The following is an 18,030-nucleotide window of genomic DNA, read 5'->3' on the forward strand; positions in this document are numbered from 1 at the left end:
AATGACATGCAACTTCGTTAAATAAATAAATAAAACTTTTTTTTTTTTAATATATACGTGTAATGTTCCATGTCAAAAATGCTCATCAACAGGGCCTTTCGTAATTCGACACACACCAATCCGATAGTCTAATTCTTGCCACACTCGTTCCAACATCTCAGAGGCGACTGCTTCTTGAATGCGTACCCGAAGTTCAGATAAATTGTTAGGTAGGGGTGGCTGATACTTGGTTTTCAACACAACTTAACAAAAACGTTGCACGGGGTTATATTTTGTGACCGTTAAGGGAGAGAGAGTAAGGAAGCAAAACCTGATCCTCACGACTAGATCGTCCTACCCATTGATTTGATGACCTTCTGTTGAGTTCCCTCTTGACATCTCGGTACCCACGTTGGGATGTGCAGTCCTGCTGAAAAATAAAATTGTTCATGTTCCCAACCAGCTGAGAGAAAAGCCATGCATGCAGCATGTGAAGGTATGAAAAGTCCGTTTATAGTGTTATCAAAAAACATACGGCCATACTTTTACTTTTTTTTAATGATTGCATAAAATACGTTCACCTTGGGAGAATTATGGATATTCTTCATAACCCATGTAGATCTTCCAAAGCCCTTTTTCCTTCCCCGAATGGTGGAGGGTAGCCTGTTCACTAAACACAGATGACTCAATGAAACCATCCCTTTTCGGAAGGTTTTGTATCGCAATACAGAAGTCTCTTATCCTTCTCAATAGGTTTAAGCGCCTGCAAAAATTTCTATCGGTATGGGTGAAATTTCAAACGTTTTCACAGAATCTTCCACACTGTTATCTGCTTAAAATACAATTACTTGCTTGCACCAATCGGGTGATTTTTGTGAGCTTCTGGCGAAACACGCACGCCAGAATCAACTCGTTCCTAATCAGCTCCTGGCCGGCATGTTGATACATCCACTTAAAAAGTCTGAACCACTTCCGATATGAGTGTCAGCTTGACGGATCTAACCCGAACTTTGTTGAACACTAACTACAGACCGTTTTACATGAAATTCGAGAACACAAAATGCCTTCCTGTCTTCGTTTTCCGCCATCTTGATTCACTGTTGTCCTAGCGGCGGAATGCGAAACTAAACATTAGTTTTGCCAGCCAGTAAAACTTCATGAGTTTTTCATTCATTTAACATAAGTTGCATGCCGATGTGAATAGGTGAACATGAGTTATTAAACCCTGAAATCGAGAAGACCATTTACAATAGCCCTGCATTTCGTTTTCACACAGCTATTCCCTGTTGTTCTGCACCAGCGATCGTCAAATTCGGCCCGCATACCTTGTAAATGTTCTCGAATCTTTCTCAAATAATAATAAAATAATGGAAAAACATATGAACATGGATGTGTCTGCAACCCATATAATAAACCAATTGTTAATAAATAAATAAATAAATAAATAAATTAAATACAATGAATAAATGTATTTTATTTACATTCTCAGAGATAATTTTAAGAGCTTTATTTACATTCGTAAGATGCACATAAACAACTCATAAAAATAAATATTTTAGAGATCCTTCAACAAAAAAACATTTTGTTGAAGTCCTTGTATATACATACAATTGTAAAACAAAAATATGAGCATTGACTGTTGTAAGGAATGGAAGTTGAAGGTTCTAGAACCTTAACATATTTTTTAGGATACAAATTTTGGCTTGTGCCGGAAACCATCATACTTTATGTTTGAGGTATAGAAGACCCTCCTTCAGATTCTTTATTCTTTGCATCAACTTTCGCCCTCGCCTCCTCTGCTTTCTTCCTTCTCTGAAGCAGTAGCGCCCTCTGCAGCTTCTTGTCGGCCACGGTCTTCTTCAAGCCTTTCATCTTTCGAGTCTGAAGTTTCTCAATATCCTGCTTAGGTACATGGATTCTGCCCAGTTTTGTACCAAATACATCCTTCGAAATATTTTTCACCTTCTTCGCCTGAAAAAGAAGAAATCTTTCCTTAGACAATTCAGACTTCAGCAGAACACATACTTTGATAGAAACTACAAGTATATTCGTCTTTATGTATTGAGGCCGTATTTTAGAACATATTGATTTTTTGATTGGAAATTAATTAATACCCCACACTTGAGGCTGCTGCATTATAAGCAAACAGCCCCACTTTCTTGCGGAAACAAGCGCAAGCTAAAAATTGAACTAAAACTAGTAGCAAAGGTATACTATAAACTATTAACGAAATTAAGTTAAAATTTAGTAATAAACTCACGCTAAAATGATGTAGAGATCTATCGACTAATCTTTAGACAAAATTTCTTTCTTCAAATGTTTATAATGTTGTGAAATATTTTCGAACTTTCAATGTTTATAGGCTGGTAACCAGCCATTTATGATTCATAACAATTCTCTCTTGTGCAAGTGTAGCCAATGATTATATTTAATGACATTGATAAGCGCCATTGTTTAAACGGGCAGCGACGGTAAAAATTTTAAATACGATCCTGCCCGTGAGATGTGGGACTAGAGTTTTATATGGAATCAAAGCACAGGGGCTCCCTCCAAAAACTGAAAACAGTCCTGCACAGTCACACAATAGCAAGCTCAACAGTCACAGGTGTTTATTAATATGAATACTGTGTTGCTCAAACACAATAAGAACTTTGACGAAAATGAAATAAAATATTTCAGTTTAACGTCCCACGATTATACTCTTTAGGCTAAGGGAGACGAATGATTACGGCTACTTAGTGATGGAAGAATCGGTGGAAGGAAACGGAAGCACCTCGAGAAAACCCACGGACATGGCACGATGTTGTTCACCACAAACCTTTTTGGCTAGGATGGAACCAGGGTCCGCATGCACCAGAGGTACGCGCTCTAGCACTGATCCACCGTGTCCTGCCCCACCCAAGCACTCCCAGGAATATATACAAACAACTGTGGTACTACAAACTACTAACTAGTATAACATTAAGAGTTCGTATATATTTTCACATCCCTGTTTGTTAAAACAATAACATGTTAATAACAGCAAAGAGGACATACTTAGCCCGGAACAAGAGTACCCGTAGGACGTGTTGGAAATATTGGTAAGAATTCTTCTGAAAAGGAACATTATCTAGGTTAGTTTTTGATATATATTATAATTTGTTTTGAAGCTGTACGAAACTAATTTTGTGAAGTATATTCATAATCTCGTGAGAGCAAGTCCTCTTTATACACTATTATGATACTTAATTCACTATTACAGAGTGTTCTTTTTATTTAATATGACATACCTTGAGTTCTTTAGGTCGTTTACATGCTCTCTTGAAGAGATCATCTGATGCTAACAATGTCCTTCTCATTTTGAAGTCAATAGATGGACCAATTTCTACAAGTTCTATTCGAGGGATTCGAGTACCTGATTTCTTCATAAGAATTCTGCACAAAACAGAAAGAAGTTACTATTTTAGCAATGACATATCCTTCTGAAAACAATAATTATATTAATACTTAATATGAGGCAACATTAATTATTCAAACTCAAATAATATCACAACGATCAGAACAATGTGGCACTTAACATGATACCAAAGTTGAATAAGAACTTTTTATTTATTCTTTTTTTTTTTTTTTTTTTTTTTTCAAATAAGGAATACAAGGTTAGTATTTAACTCTTTAGTGAGCAGTGTTGCTCTCAAGCAACATCGCATTCTATTGCGTTACCCGCACGAATTACAACTTCAGTGATCATTTAATTGGCATTATTGCTTTCACACAATATTCATATACATGATTTGCGGTCGCTTCTTTAGATACTTCTAATCTTCGTCAACAGAGGACAGTCAAAATTAGTATTGTAGAAGCTTTATCTCCTACGTTTTGCGAAAGTTCTTTTTATTTGTGGTTTCTTGCTCTGTAGGAAAATAGTTCAACAAAACTGTTGGTAATTACTGAGAGTATTCTTATGATATTTTACCATAATAGGGCAATGCTGCTCAGTAGCTACACATAAGACCTATTTTATGGCAATGTTGCTTTGAAATAAACACCCTGTATTTTGTAACCAAAGTACAAAAATACTTTAAAAATTACGAAATTATGATCAGGAAGACATGGTTAAACCATAAAAGCCCATTAAAGAGTTAATTTTATTAGTAGTACGTTTCCTATCACTAAATTATCATGATCCTGCAAGAGAAAAACTGGTATTTTAATTTTCTTTTTGTTTCATTCAAGCAGCCATATGTGTCACCAATCGTCTACCCAGTCAAAATACTAACTACAACTCGTGTATGTTCAAGGCTCTTTTGCGAGATAAACGAAACTTCGCTATAATGGTGACACATATGGCTGCTTGAATGCAGGAAAACTCATCACTCTATCTTTCACCAATTTCAATCCTAATCATCTGCAGTACTTTTTAAACTTCCATGGAAACACGTCTTGTTTCATGAAAATCATACTTTTTTTTTTTTTTAAGAAGTTATTCTAATTCATGCTTTTCAACTTGGGGTACATTGATTCACACTATTCCTGACTAGTGCCAACAAAACTGATAAGCCACGTTGGGAATCTGAAGCCAAAACCTATGCAATATTCCACGAAAATTGTTTGTCTTTAAAGAAAAGCTACAAGTTGTGAATCATCGTCCCTCCCCCCCTATTTCCAAAACCAAGCAATAACAGTAAGTGTATAATTTCAAACAGCATCTTTCATAAAAATTGAGTAATTTTTACAAAATGTACGCAGGAATTTATTTTTTAAACCAGGGAGAGGAGGTAAATTCATCCCTTCCTGATGGACAGATTTCAACCTGAAGCAGTAGAAATGATTGGGAAACAAATATACGCCATATCGCATAAAAAGTAAACAAATTTTACGGAACTAAAATTAGAAAATTATGTTCTTCACACATTCAAATAAGGAAACTCGAAATTGGAGAGAGCTTACTCCTTCTATCCGATTACTTTCGACTAATTTCAACCTCGAACAGTGAAAACTATCAGTAGAACTGCGTCAAAGTCATAACATTACATATATGAGTCAACTTGCAACATGTTTGATTTTACAACTTATTTTTAACGGATTTCAATTCCAAACAATAAGGTATTTATTAAGGCTAGAACAAAGTATATGCCAAAGTTTATTCAAATTAAGCAGATTAAAGACAGTTACCGTGCAACAAATATACATGAAAATGCTGGTTAAGTCGAATGGTAGAAATTTGCTTCCTCTCACATCAATTAAGTTTCATACCTATAACTTCTGTAAAGAACTTTGTCTTCTACTGCTGTGAACTGGATAACATGCTCTAAGCCCTGAAGTCGAACGGCATCAGCTTGTTCTCCTCGGAAGAAATCCAAAAGCAAATTCTTTAAACGGCCGTACTCGTGACTATGCTCGAATAATTCTCCGCTGAATATAATACAAGGCTTTACGCCAGCCAGAACTTTGCCTCCTGGGAAATCCTTTAAGCCTTTGTATTTGTCAATGCCCAATTCAAACATGTCCAACAGATGGAAATCATACATTCGTCCTACAAGTAAAACAATAAAACTTACTATTTTTTTCTCTATTGAAGGTGTACGAGGCATGTCCGCAAAGTAAATACCGTTTTGAAAAAGAAGAAAAAAATACTAAAACAGGTTTGTTCAAGCCAAATTTAATTTTTTACATGAAAGAACACACAATCAACTACAGGGCTCATAGTGGTCTGGCCTTGTAAATAGTTGAAAAGTGACCAAAGAGAGACCAAAAGCACATGAAAAAGTGACCAAAAACTCATAATGACTCTTTTCCTCTTTGTCAATCTCTCTGTTTGTTGTTTTGTTTCATCTTTTCTTCTTTACTTTTTTCTTTTCGAGCTTGCTCCTTAGCAACTATCTTTCCACATAGTTTCCACAAATGTTCACACACTTGTCACAGCGGGTGATTAACTTGTATAAATCTTCCTCAACGAAACATCCTGCCAGATGTCTAGCAAGAACGCACCGTTCCGTTTGAACGCCACCACAATCCAAAACAAAAGGAGAGTAATACTCAGTAAATGCTCCATAATAATGCTCGTTCCCATACTCCTACTGTCACCCAAACGTTAATCCGACAGTTCGGTTGGGAACAGTTTGATCACCTGCTTTACAGCCACGACTTGGCGCCATCTGACTACCACTTGTTCCTGCAAATGAAGCACAAACTCGGCGGTAAGCGGCTTGAACATTGGGACGCAAAGAACGCTGTGGAGTTATGGCTGTTTTCACTGGCGCGAGGTATTTTTGAGGAAAATTTGGACAAGGTGGTCACCCAAGTGTTTGAACATTGGTGGAAACTATGTCGAAAAATAGTTTAAAATGTGCTCTTTCATGCTAAAATAAATTTGGCTTGAACAAACCTGTTTTAATATTTTTTTTTTCAAATGGTACTTAGTTTTCGGCACGTCTTGTAATTGGTCATTATCAACCAAGTTTTACAATGTAACGCATTTATCAAAAAAAAAAAAAAAAAAAAAAAAAAAAAAAAAGATAGTGGAATTCCCATCATTTTATCTCCACTAACTCTATCTTTTTCTCACATCTCTCTCAATAATGCTGACAATAACGTCAGCGACAATTCGACAATTTATTAAATGAATCTGTTAGTGTAGAACAGTGATTCAACCTTTTATGACTAACGACACACTTTACAGAACCGCCACGTCTACGTAACACACTTCTTTTATTAATGGTAACATCAATTTTAATATTATATGGCTATAACTTTCTATATAATAATAGCTGAGGTTAGGAGTCCTACAGAGTTCCGAACAACAAAGTGCGCAGGAAAGGAGACCTGAAGTTCCGAGCAAGCTAAAGGAGTGAAGATGACAGCCAAAGACCGATAGTCCTTGTCTATCACTACATTAATTCATAGTAGGTCGCACAAGGTTGATCTTTTATGAGCACGTGTTGGTTGTTAGTAAACAGAGCCATGTGCGGTATATTACAATATATATATATATATCATGCAGTTTTATAACTTCCTATCTGAAGAGACTCAGGACTTCGTTGTCGCTGGAACAATATACTGAGAGCTCACTCGGGCTTGCGCTCACTAATCTCAATGACACGCACGCTAGTTCAAAGTCACACTCTCTCGAGCTTGGGCTTGCTATCTTCGATGGCGCTCCAGTTACCTCGATCTTGTACCCATTTATCTCAATGAAGCTTCTTACACTCGTGAAGTGTTACGATTCGCAATCCTCAATGACAATTGCACTCTCTCGTGCTTGAGTTCAATAACCTCTTTGGGGTTAATGCTCGCCGGACTCAAGATCTAGCTCGCAATAGACTTATAGCACTCAAGATCAGACGTGCCCACGCTCAATGATTGAGCCGCAGAGCTGGGTTCACGAACTGTTTGGGGCTTGTGCTCGCCGGTCTCAAGCTCTAGCTCGCACCAGACTTATAGCAATCAAGCTCAGAGGTGCCCACGCTCAATGATTGAGCCGGAGAGGTGGGTTCGCAAGTTCTTTGGGGCTTGTGTTTGTCGGACTCATCACAAATAAGAGTTATAGCACTCAAGCTCTCACGTTCCTGCGCTCAAAAATTGAGCCAGAGAGCTGGGTGCGCGAGCTCTTCAGGGTTTGTATTCACCGGACTCAAGTTCTAGCTCGCACTAGACTTACGGCACTCAAACTCAGACGTGATCAATAATTGATTCCGACAGCTGGGCTCGCAAATTCCGATCTCTGGTTGCTACGGCTATTTAATTTTATCAAGTGTTCTTCTCAAATTATTAGAAAACTGTCTACGTCTATAAGATCTGGGTCAAATTTACAACTTCCGCGAGTGCGCAGGAGGAGGGCGCTCAAACCTTTTAATAAATTAAGATATTTCCAATACATACGAGGGTCATCCAGAAAAAAAAGAAAAAGAAAAAACGTTTTGGTGTGAAACACAAATGATAAATGATGTGTACAAAAAATTTATGGTACACAAACTGCATACTCTACTGTACTCTTCAACTTATTTGCCTTACACATTCAAGTACGTATCACAGCGTGAAATCAGTTTTTCTATACCTTCATTGTATTCTGTTACCGCCACTCTATTAAATCATATGTAACAGCGTCTTTGAGATCTTTTTTAGTAATGAGAAAGTGATTTCCAGAAAGGAGCATTAGACTGTAGCACACAGCATATTCTCAGAGCCACGCAGATATCCTGCTGATGTGAATACGAATGATATCATTGTGTCTGAACATGCATGACAAAATAGAAAACCCTGTAACCTATGAGATGCGGAGTGTGATATGGATTTGATTTCTATTTGTTCCGAAAGCTGGATGTCTCTGTCCGGGAAGGACTTTTCTCCTGTTGGATAACTCACAGATGTTTTGAATACATTCGCGGCAATAGAGTACGACCATGGTATAGAACAAGTAACAGTATCACCTGTACACTACGTAAAGGAATTTGGTTTGTATAGCGTAGATTTTCTCAATAATATTGAAACTGGAAGTGGGAGCAGATTCGTATTACTTCCGGTTTTACAAAGATTAGAGTGGAGACGGACCATAGTCTTGAGACGCTTTAAGATTACAAAAAATGTTCTCGCTATCTAGTAACAGTTTCTATTCTATGGTGATCATGAGCCCAGAAGTGGCCGATTCTTGCGACGCTATATCAATTCCAGAAAACGGCTTCTCGTCATCTCTTATCGTTCTTGCACTATCTAGATCCGTATTGAAACCAATGTTATAGTGAATTTCTACCACTTCTGGTTCTCATTAGGGATGGCCAAAACCGGCTCCACCATCCCCGGTTCTGGTTTTCGGTTCTGAAAACCGGATCTCCAAGAACCGGTTCTGCTGGAACCGGAACTTTGTGGCCATCCCTATGCTAAACCCTAACTGCTGGTTGGCTGTGAACAGTGTGCTAGATGAAATGGTGGAAGCGATAGGAAGGTGCCCAGACAGCGGCCGTTTGTCTCATTTGGTTAAACAAACTGGATAACTGGCAAACTCATTGGCTAAACAGGCAAACTCATTTGGCTAAACACCCACTGGTGGACCAATTTTTTTTTCTGGGGTTACAAGCGCGTGGTCCTCTTTGCAGTGTTTTGAAGGTCAACTTTGTGCCTCCTTTACGGTTTTTTGGGAGGTTTTTGGATCCAGGTCTGGAACGGGTTGCTAAGGACCGGTTCCGGAACCGGATTTTGGGATCCAGGTCTGAAACCGAATTTTTCGGATCTGCGTCTGAAAACTGGATCTCGAAGAACCGCGAGAAATGTATTCATGAGACCTTTAATCGATTCCAGCGATCAATGTAAAAAGTGGAAATGGTTGATTTCTGCCACGATTGCTAACTTCTGACTCCCTATATTCTGACCAAAGTAGGCAGTCATCCATCAAGTATATTTTGATACTCTTTTTATTTAGATACGAATACTAAGAGTCTCTGAACCAAATTATGTTATTTATAATTCTAGATTACTATGTTAACTCTTTAATCGCCATGAGGCATCAACGCTATGCCTTACTGCTTTTATAAATTTGTGCCGCATGGCACTTATGGATGCCTCACACTTTTTTTGTTTTCGAAGATTATGCATATGCAGTACGAAGAATCGGTCACAATAAAATGAGAAAAATCAATTTTACGTTTTGGCCCCAGGGATAGTTTTTACTAATACATTGTGGCAGTTAAAGAGTTAATTAGTTGACGATTCTAGGCATTTTTTGAACAATTAACAATAGTTTAAACGTTGGAAGAAAAAAAAATGGAAATAAATTCATGTCACTTGCGCAAACTCAGCACAGACATCACAGGTACCAACATGAAAATAACAAATACTTGGAACAACACTTTACCAAATTACAGTGAACATCATTCATAATTATACGAAAAACAAAACAAATGTAATGGATAATGGATTCCGTAGTGATCAGTTACAAACACCGCGAAAAAAAAATGCGTACGAATTCGGTGAATATAGCAATTATTAACAATATAATATTTCACAAATGGTAGTAAATTTTAGAGCACATTATACACTGAATTTTACACATGTTTAATTTAAAACGAAAAGTCTATTAGGTGCTTGAATACATTAAATTTCTTACCAATGGTCAAGTTGGCGGGCCTTTTCTTGGTGTGAGAAGCAAACATAAAGAGAGACATATCATATTTCTTGGACAGACCCTCTAAAGGAGTAGCATCTTCAAATGGGCGGACATCATGCCTTTGGTTTAGCATTAATGCATTCGGTTTCTTGAACAGATACTGAAAGAAGAAAAAACAGACAAATATACAACTGAACGGAAAGAAATAGCAATTAAATATTTACTAGAACAAGTTTATAATGGTACTGAAAATGTAATCATAAAAATGTTTAAAACTTTTGATCCTGTCAAATGACATTTACTTTCTACCTAGTTTTGGACGCCCCAATCAATGTTCCTACTTTATTTATTTATTTATTTACAAACATAAGTCCAGACACAGCTGAGCGCAAGTTTACACTTGAATATTTAACAAATCTATGATGATAACAAGATAATAATAATAATAATAATAATAGGCAACAACATTTAAGTAATAACAAGAAAGGTTGACAATAACTGACTAGAATTTACCCACTCAAATGACGTTGTAGTGCAGTTATATGCAGCTTCAGAATTAGATAAATCTACGACTGTACGTGATATTTCATTGTATAACTTAGGAAACCTTTAGAACAGAGAGCGTTGAACTAGTGACAGTCTAGGTAGTCCTATATGAAAAAGATTTATAATACATGTTTGTCTGAATGGAATTCGGAAATATAATTCTGAGAGTAGCGTTTCGGTCCTGAGTTGGCCACAGTGTGAGTTTGTACAGATATTTGAGATAATTGATTTTATGACGAGTGTCGGGTAGTTGAATATTTAATGTTTGTAACAGATAGTGTTTTGTTATTGCACGTGTGAAAGGTAATCTGAAGAGTACTACTGCCAGGAAGAAGTTTAAAACTGAGCATAGCCGAGATTAGTTTGTAGTAGCAGACACTGTCCAGATAGGTGAACAATATTCCATACGCATTCTGATTAGCTGCTGACCAAAATCGTGAAAATTTAAACCACTGGATGAAATTAGCATGTGCTACCAACTATTGGCTGCACTACATTTTTAATGCCGATCATGCATTCTTATTCCAGCCTTTAAATTTATTTCTTGCATATAAAAATAAAAATCGGCTACACAAATCGCACATTTTATTGATTTATGTTTAACCGGGACTCAGCATCGAGGCTATTTGACTCTGTTACGATCAACCCAGATTATATATAAAATTGAACAGATTACAAGTAAGAAAACAAAAAAACTGATGCAAAATATAAATAAAAACCGAAAAGAGAAAAAATAAAAATGTATGAGACTAAATATATAACAATAATAAATAGGAAATATATATATAGGGTGTTTCAAAACAACACCGACAACGTTTGGGAGGTCATTCCGGACACCAAAATAAGACAAAAAGTATAGATCAACCTGGGTGCACAATTGCTTCCTTTTGGAGTTAAAGGCTGCCAAAAACATGAAAAATTAACTTTAAAGGTCCTTATCTCCAATACTATGGGGCCTACCGTAGTCAGGTCAAGAATTTACTTAGGAATTAATGTGCGCTACCCAGAAAAACATGATTCAGAATCCTGCAGTAGTCACGCAACAATTTTTACAGGAGGAGTTTGCCTACGGGCATGTAATTTGAAGTATTCACCAACTACCTCTATAAAAATTGTTGTGGAAGTACCGCAGGATTCTGGAACTTGGATATTTGGATAGGGCACATATTAGTTCCTAAGTGAAGTCTTGACCCGACTACGGTAGGTCCCATAGTTTTGGAGCTATGGACCTTTAAAGTTCATTTTTTCATGTTTTCGACAGTCTATAATTCCAAAAGGAAGCATTTGTGCACCCAGGTTGGTCTATACTTTTTGTCTTATCTTGGTGTCAGGAATCACCTCCCAAACGTTTTCGGTGTTGTTTCGAAACACCCTGTATGTCAATAACAATACTTAGAATTAATAATAATAGTAGAGAAATATATAACAATAGAGAAAACATAACAGTAACTAATAATAAAAAAAAAAAAGTCAAAAATTAACGCCTAAGGTGAATCTTTCTACGGGCAACAACCACCGTCCACTTAGTATCCATTGGTTCATCTTCCACCATGTTAGATTTCAAAGAAACTGCAGATGGCTTACGAATTGGTGGAGACTTTATTCTTTCCGGAAATCATACTTTTTAAAACACCTCCAAAACAAAACAAAAAAAAAAAAAAAAGTGTCGGTATGGTGTTCCACCACCACCACAAAAACGCATTTCTATTGTTTACAGAAGTCCACAGGGAAGGTATTAGTAAAACACTTATTGAAGGAAAGCGTCCGAAATAATCTAAATATTAAGGTTGCTCTGGATTTTCCAACTTCTCAGCAAGCGACATTTTGAAATTGAAACATTACTCTCTAAAAACTTGCAAGATAAAAAGAAATTTTTATGCGCACAAAAGTGTGTTAAGTGACGGAAGAAAACAAAATAACAAAAAGTACTGAAAACAATATATAATTGTTAATAGCAACTTAAAAATTTAGTAAACATGAGCGTGACTTTGAAGTCCAGTCACTGTTTTTACATAAAGCACAGTCCTTTGCAGTGGCGTGTTTAGGAGGGAGGGGGATATTGGGCTCAAGCTCTCCCTGAAATAAATTTGTTAGTTTTTCGCATTCCACGTACAACAATAATCCTTCTTAACATCTCTAAAAATTTCATTGACTTTCCATTTTCTTATGCTCTTTGTTCAGAAATAATATCGAATTTGTCAAGTCTCATTCTATGGAAGAACTGTGTGTTTTTTTTTTTTTTTTTCGTCCATTCTACTCTTCTATTTCTTAGTTGTATTTTCTTTTGTTTCTCCTACCATAATTTCGACTGTTGTTAGTTTGATTCAAGTCTGCCGTCAGTAACACCAAAACTAAGAAGAGCTGATAAGCGAAACTGGTGGTTCACATCAATTTCCACAGATATCAACATAACGAGACTTTAGTTATTACAGCAAGGGAATATTTACATCGTTTAGTTATACAGAAAAGTAAATGTTTGATTTAAAAGGGGGAATAAGTAGCCTAGGAAATTAGGTAGGCCAAGAGGATGCTTCTTTTTTACTCTATGAATAGACTAAAAGGTTAGATTCACTCCTAAACTTCTGTGTGTATCATATAAGATTTACTAGTCTGCAATTCTTGCCATTAAACTTCAATTCATGAATAAACTAAAATATATTTAATTCTCAAACGCAGGTGGGCAATTGCTTTCCTGCTTCCCCGTGTTGTGCATAACTCCCCTTCCGAAGCAAAATCGTAAACACGCCACTTGTCGTTTGTGTTAGTTTCTCTTATACATACACCAATTTCTTGTGCTGTAACTGACTCACATTGAATATGCCTACCTGCATTAATAGATGCAATTTACTTGCTCAATAAAAGGTACAATAGGATTATTGGATATTTACAAGTACATATTTGCCTCTTCGCTGTATATTTCAGTTTACTTATTTTCACAATTTTTAATGCAGAGTTGCCTACATATTTTGACGTTTCTTAGAGCATGTGAATCCGATTTCCAGTAATAACTATATACTCAAACGTGTCATTTGTAAGCACAGTATGATATCGCGCGTTCTATAATACTAAAGAACTACCTTACCAGATCCTTCATGCAGTTGACAACAACTTCGTTTGTTTTGCCGCCTCTGAGAAACAGTGCCTGCTTAGTATTTTCAACGAGTTTTGGCTCCTTCTTTAAAATAGCAAGCTTTCCTTTTCGAGTTTTTGGTTTCCTGAAAAATCAAGTGAACCATCATCAACGTGAAAAGTTAAATTTTCACAAGTATTAGAACTAAATTACAAAATTAGGTTGAACATAAAGTATTCCTAATTCTTATCAGTGCAACTACAGGATAAATTTACACAGGAATTTCGATACCTGAATACTGAGACTTAATTTTCGAAACAAGAAAAAAATATAGATAATCAACCATAGCCTTGTATGATAATTACCTTGGTGTTAATAATCAATATTAATAAACAGAAGCTTGAAGCAAATATACGGGCCTGTAAACAAAACCAGCCAACAGTACGTGCTACGAAGAAAGGGAATAGTTGGCACAAAATCTTTAAATTAGAATATAAACAATCCGTTTGAAACTTGGAAAAGAAATTGAAAAAAATTCGCGTTGGTTCCAAAAACTATTTTGTCGACAAGCTTTGGAATTAAGTCGTATATGCGGTTAGATGTGAATGTGACAAAGTTTCTTCTGGTATGACCATAAGTGACATAGATTTTGATATGATTTGATTTTAGGTTTAGCGTCCCTTTTACCAGCAAGGCTATACAGAACGTGGACCTAAAGCTTAATGTGGGATCCGAACCACATGAGCTCACGTCGGAAATCGAACCAGGATCTCCCAAGCCAAAGATGCGTACACTATCCATTTAGCCACAAGGGAGCTCTGTAAGTAGCATACATGTGATAATTAAAAGGTATATTAAAGTGAGACTGTAGTTTCAGGCTTATCTTAGGATATATACGTCTCTAAGCAAAACATAATGTAAAGGATTTACAGAAGACGTCTCCTGTTACTGAAAGAAGCGCATTTGAATTTTACTTTAAAGAGCTTAAAATCCGACTATTTATACAAAAGGAATAGAATCTAGTTTAAAATAGGTCTTCTGAAATACTGAAAAAATTGTACATCTTATAGGCACTTACTAGTTTCTGATCGTTTTAATTTATTGAAGTCAGTTAAACTTTGCATCGCATAACTATTTGGTACGCTCAAGTTCTTAAATAATATAATATTTATTTAAAGACAAATTTGACGTATATTTGTATAATCTGTAATTAATTACTTACTGCTTAATTTAATGATCTGCTATATATCAAGGAAAATTCGATACTCTTCATTAGACAACGACAAATGCGTATTTTACACGGTACTATATCTTATTTATATATTATTTCCTTGCTAATCTTTATAAGTACATCTTCTTGTTACAGTTCACAGAAATCAATAAACTTTTATGTTGACGTCTTCTTATTTTTCAAGGGCCGCGGTGGCTCAGTGGTAGAGCGTTCACCTCTGGTGCTTGGAGTCACGGGTTCGATTCCAGCCCCCGCCAAGTGAACTTTGTACTGGACAAACACGGTGTTCGTGGGTTTTCTTCGGGGTTCTTTCGTTTCCTCCCACTTTCTTCATTCCACCATTTCATTCATTTCTCATCATCACCGTCTCCTTTAGCCTAACCGGCATATACGTGGGGGCGTTAAACTCGAAGATTTCTTACTTTTCTTATTGAAAATGCTGCCTGCTACCAAGAAACGAGATTTCCATTAAATATAGCAATGATTATTTACAAATATATGACCTCAGGGAATACGGAGATATTCTCGCCTTCATCGATAGCTTAAGGCAGTGGTTCCCAACCTTTTGTGACTGAAAACATACTTTACCAAACACCTAAGACATTGTGACACACTTGCTTGATTGTTAAATCTTTGAGTTTTACGTCCCAGTTATGCCGACTAGGCTAAAGGAGACGGTGATGATGAGAAATGAATGAAGTGGGTGGAAACGGGAGAACCGTGAGAAAACCCACAAGCACGGTGTTTGTTCACCACAAAGTCCACACGCGGCGAGCTGGGATCGAACAGGGACCCCAAGCACCAGAGGTGAACGCTCTAGCACTGAATCACCGCGCCCCCAAGGGTATAATAGAGTCGTGTTCACGTAGGGTTAGGGATGTTTGGACCCATAATAAATTGTGTAATTTCTCGTCCCTGCGTAAGGATAAGAAGTGGACCGCCTCTGTACACCTGAAGCCACGTTCAGAATACAAATGCTCGTTCTTTCCCACAATCCAACCATACGGTAACCTTGCGCGAAATAGTTCCCTCTGATTGCCAAATAGTTTGATGGTTATATCCTATTATAAAGGAAAATAAACACAAGTTCCACTCTCCTTACGTATTACCAAGCACACAAAGGAGAAAATTATGCCTTTCCTCCCAGGAATTTTTTTTAAAATTTCCCTAGAAACGGACGACCAGTTTTGCAACTTAATCCATATTCCGTTGTGTGCCAACCTAGTACAGGAACGTATTTTCGTATGCGGTTTGTAAGTTTAGATATCCCAAGAACATGTTTGTTAGTGGGCTCCGCACCCTACCCCTTTTTAAAAAAATGTATTTGCATAATACTATAGTGTAGTGTCGTTTATAGTACTGGTTTGAAACAACAAAGGTAAGGATTCATTATTATAATTATTTTTGAAGAGTGTGTAGTTTGCAAGACTTGAAAGGTACCATACTAATTTTGTGAAATAATACAACACAGGCGATTTACGTATCTAACAAGGAAAACGTGTTTGTGTGGGTGTAATGCGGGGACGGTATCTGTAAAACATTTGGTGCTGGTTTACTTTTGGAGCACAAAATTTTGAAAGATTTACAGGTAAAATTCAATACTTTGCATGAAAACATTGATATTTATAAAGAACAAAATTTTTGGAAGCGATAGAATTAAATGCAAAGTACATAACCAGTGGCGTATTTACGATTTCGTTTCGAGGGGGGGGGGGTTGCCTGAAAATGTGAAAATTCTGCAACATATTTCATACACTTTACTATAGTACCGGTAAGTAAGATTTCGGGGGGACTTAAGCCCGCAAGCCCACCCTAAATACGCCACCGAGCATACCTGTATTTTATGTTTACAAGCACATGGTCACTAGAGTAAAATCACCACAAATACTTTATGATGGATAAAATAAGTGAGCGTATATGAAAGATGACTGTATTAGAAACAAATTTTGCAAGGTGTACAGAAGCTCTATTTTATGTTCCCAAGTGCAGTGCTACTAGTATGAAACCATAACAGGTGCTACTGAAACTCGTACCATTACCAAAAGCCACTCGTCTTCACTACCCTCGGCTTACGCGTATACCCACATTCGCTGACGCGCCTGTTCCCTCTGGACGCAACCCTCACTAACGCATTCGCCCCCCAGCTGCTCTGACTCGGTTAAATAGCATTCGTGCTTTTTAGTGGACACCTAGCGCAATTGTTTTGTGCTCCCGACGTCATATTTATACGCAATTTCAACAATTGCTTATGAAGGCTCCCTTGAATTTTACCTACGGTACGCCATGAGAGATATTTTTATGTCACCCAGCGCAGATCATTTAGGAAACAGTGAGAAGGAAATCAGTGAAAGAATATAATTTTTCAACAATTATTTCGAATGGTGTGCCAAAAGTAAATCTGCACAGTAGATTATCCAACACTGTTTTCGTATATTGTGAAAAATTTCTCCACAAATAGAATACCCTACACAATCTTCTTTCATCTGCACAATTATTCTTAATCAATACCATATTTTGAAACACAAAATCAATGCATTAGCTTCAAATTATCACGTTAAACGAGTTTACAAGCTAAATGTCTAGTATTGTGGTTCATTCTAGCTACACATTGGTTAATGTTAATTAATAAGGCAAGCACGTGGATAGATTAACCTTTGCACTACAAAATATATCATGTCTATACAAATCCCATTACATAAACAACCTGTAATACTCACGCTACTCTTTGAAGCACTGGCATTTCGTCCTTTGTAAACTACGATCGACACTAATAAAAGAAAATACATATGTTTCGATGAAATACAGCTAGAATCTTTCAGCTGTGTTGATTTCACTAATTTCCACGAGCACGTATATTCCACTACCTTTTCTTCTTCTTCTTCTTTTTCACATCTTAACTTCTTCTTCTTCTTCTGCATTAAGTACTTGCCTTAACGAAGATCGCTCTCCCAGCAATTCATTCATTCATTCATTGTTTATTCATCCATGTCGTACATTATTGGTCAGAGACCAGTACATAGGACTTGTCAAATACTAATAAGACATTTCAATATAATTGATTTACATTATTTTACAAACTATCACCCAAGTATTCATTAATATGATAATACATTTTGTTACACAAAAAAT

General features: G+C 36.7%; 1 protein-coding gene across 1 annotated transcript; it reads right to left on the reverse strand.

Annotated features, from left to right (window-relative positions):
- Window positions 1–1,433: 1,433 nt before the first annotated feature.
- Non3 (Ribosome production factor 2-like protein Non3) lies at window positions 1,434–17,794 on the reverse strand. Its single transcript, XM_081732273.1, has 6 exons — window positions 17,619–17,794; window positions 13,683–13,815; window positions 10,055–10,214; window positions 5,212–5,491; window positions 3,249–3,393; window positions 1,434–1,950 (listed from the first exon to the last, which is right to left on the reverse strand). The coding sequence occupies exons 1-6, from the start codon at window positions 17,639–17,641 to the stop codon at window positions 1,705–1,707; spliced, it is 987 nt and encodes a 328-aa protein (XP_081588399.1). The 5' UTR covers window positions 17,642–17,794; the 3' UTR covers window positions 1,434–1,704.
- Between the last annotated feature and the right edge of the window lie 236 nt (window positions 17,795–18,030).

This window comes from Thermobia domestica, chromosome 1, assembly GCF_964235325.1.
Source record: "Thermobia domestica chromosome 1, izTheDome1.hap1.1, whole genome shotgun sequence".
Lineage (NCBI taxonomy): Eukaryota > Metazoa > Arthropoda > Insecta > Zygentoma > Lepismatidae > Thermobia > Thermobia domestica.

Coding starts and splice junctions, on each gene's coding strand:
- Non3 (XM_081732273.1), bottom strand. CDS start 17,641: ATGCCAGTGCTTCAAAGAGTAGC. Junction 5,492..10,054: donor GCCCGCCAACTTGACCATTG/GTAAGAAATTTA, acceptor TTTTACTTGTAG/GACGAATGTATGATTTCCAT. Junction 3,394..5,211: donor GTTCTTTACAGAAGTTATAG/GTATGAAACTTA, acceptor TGTTTTGTGCAG/AATTCTTATGAAGAAATCAG.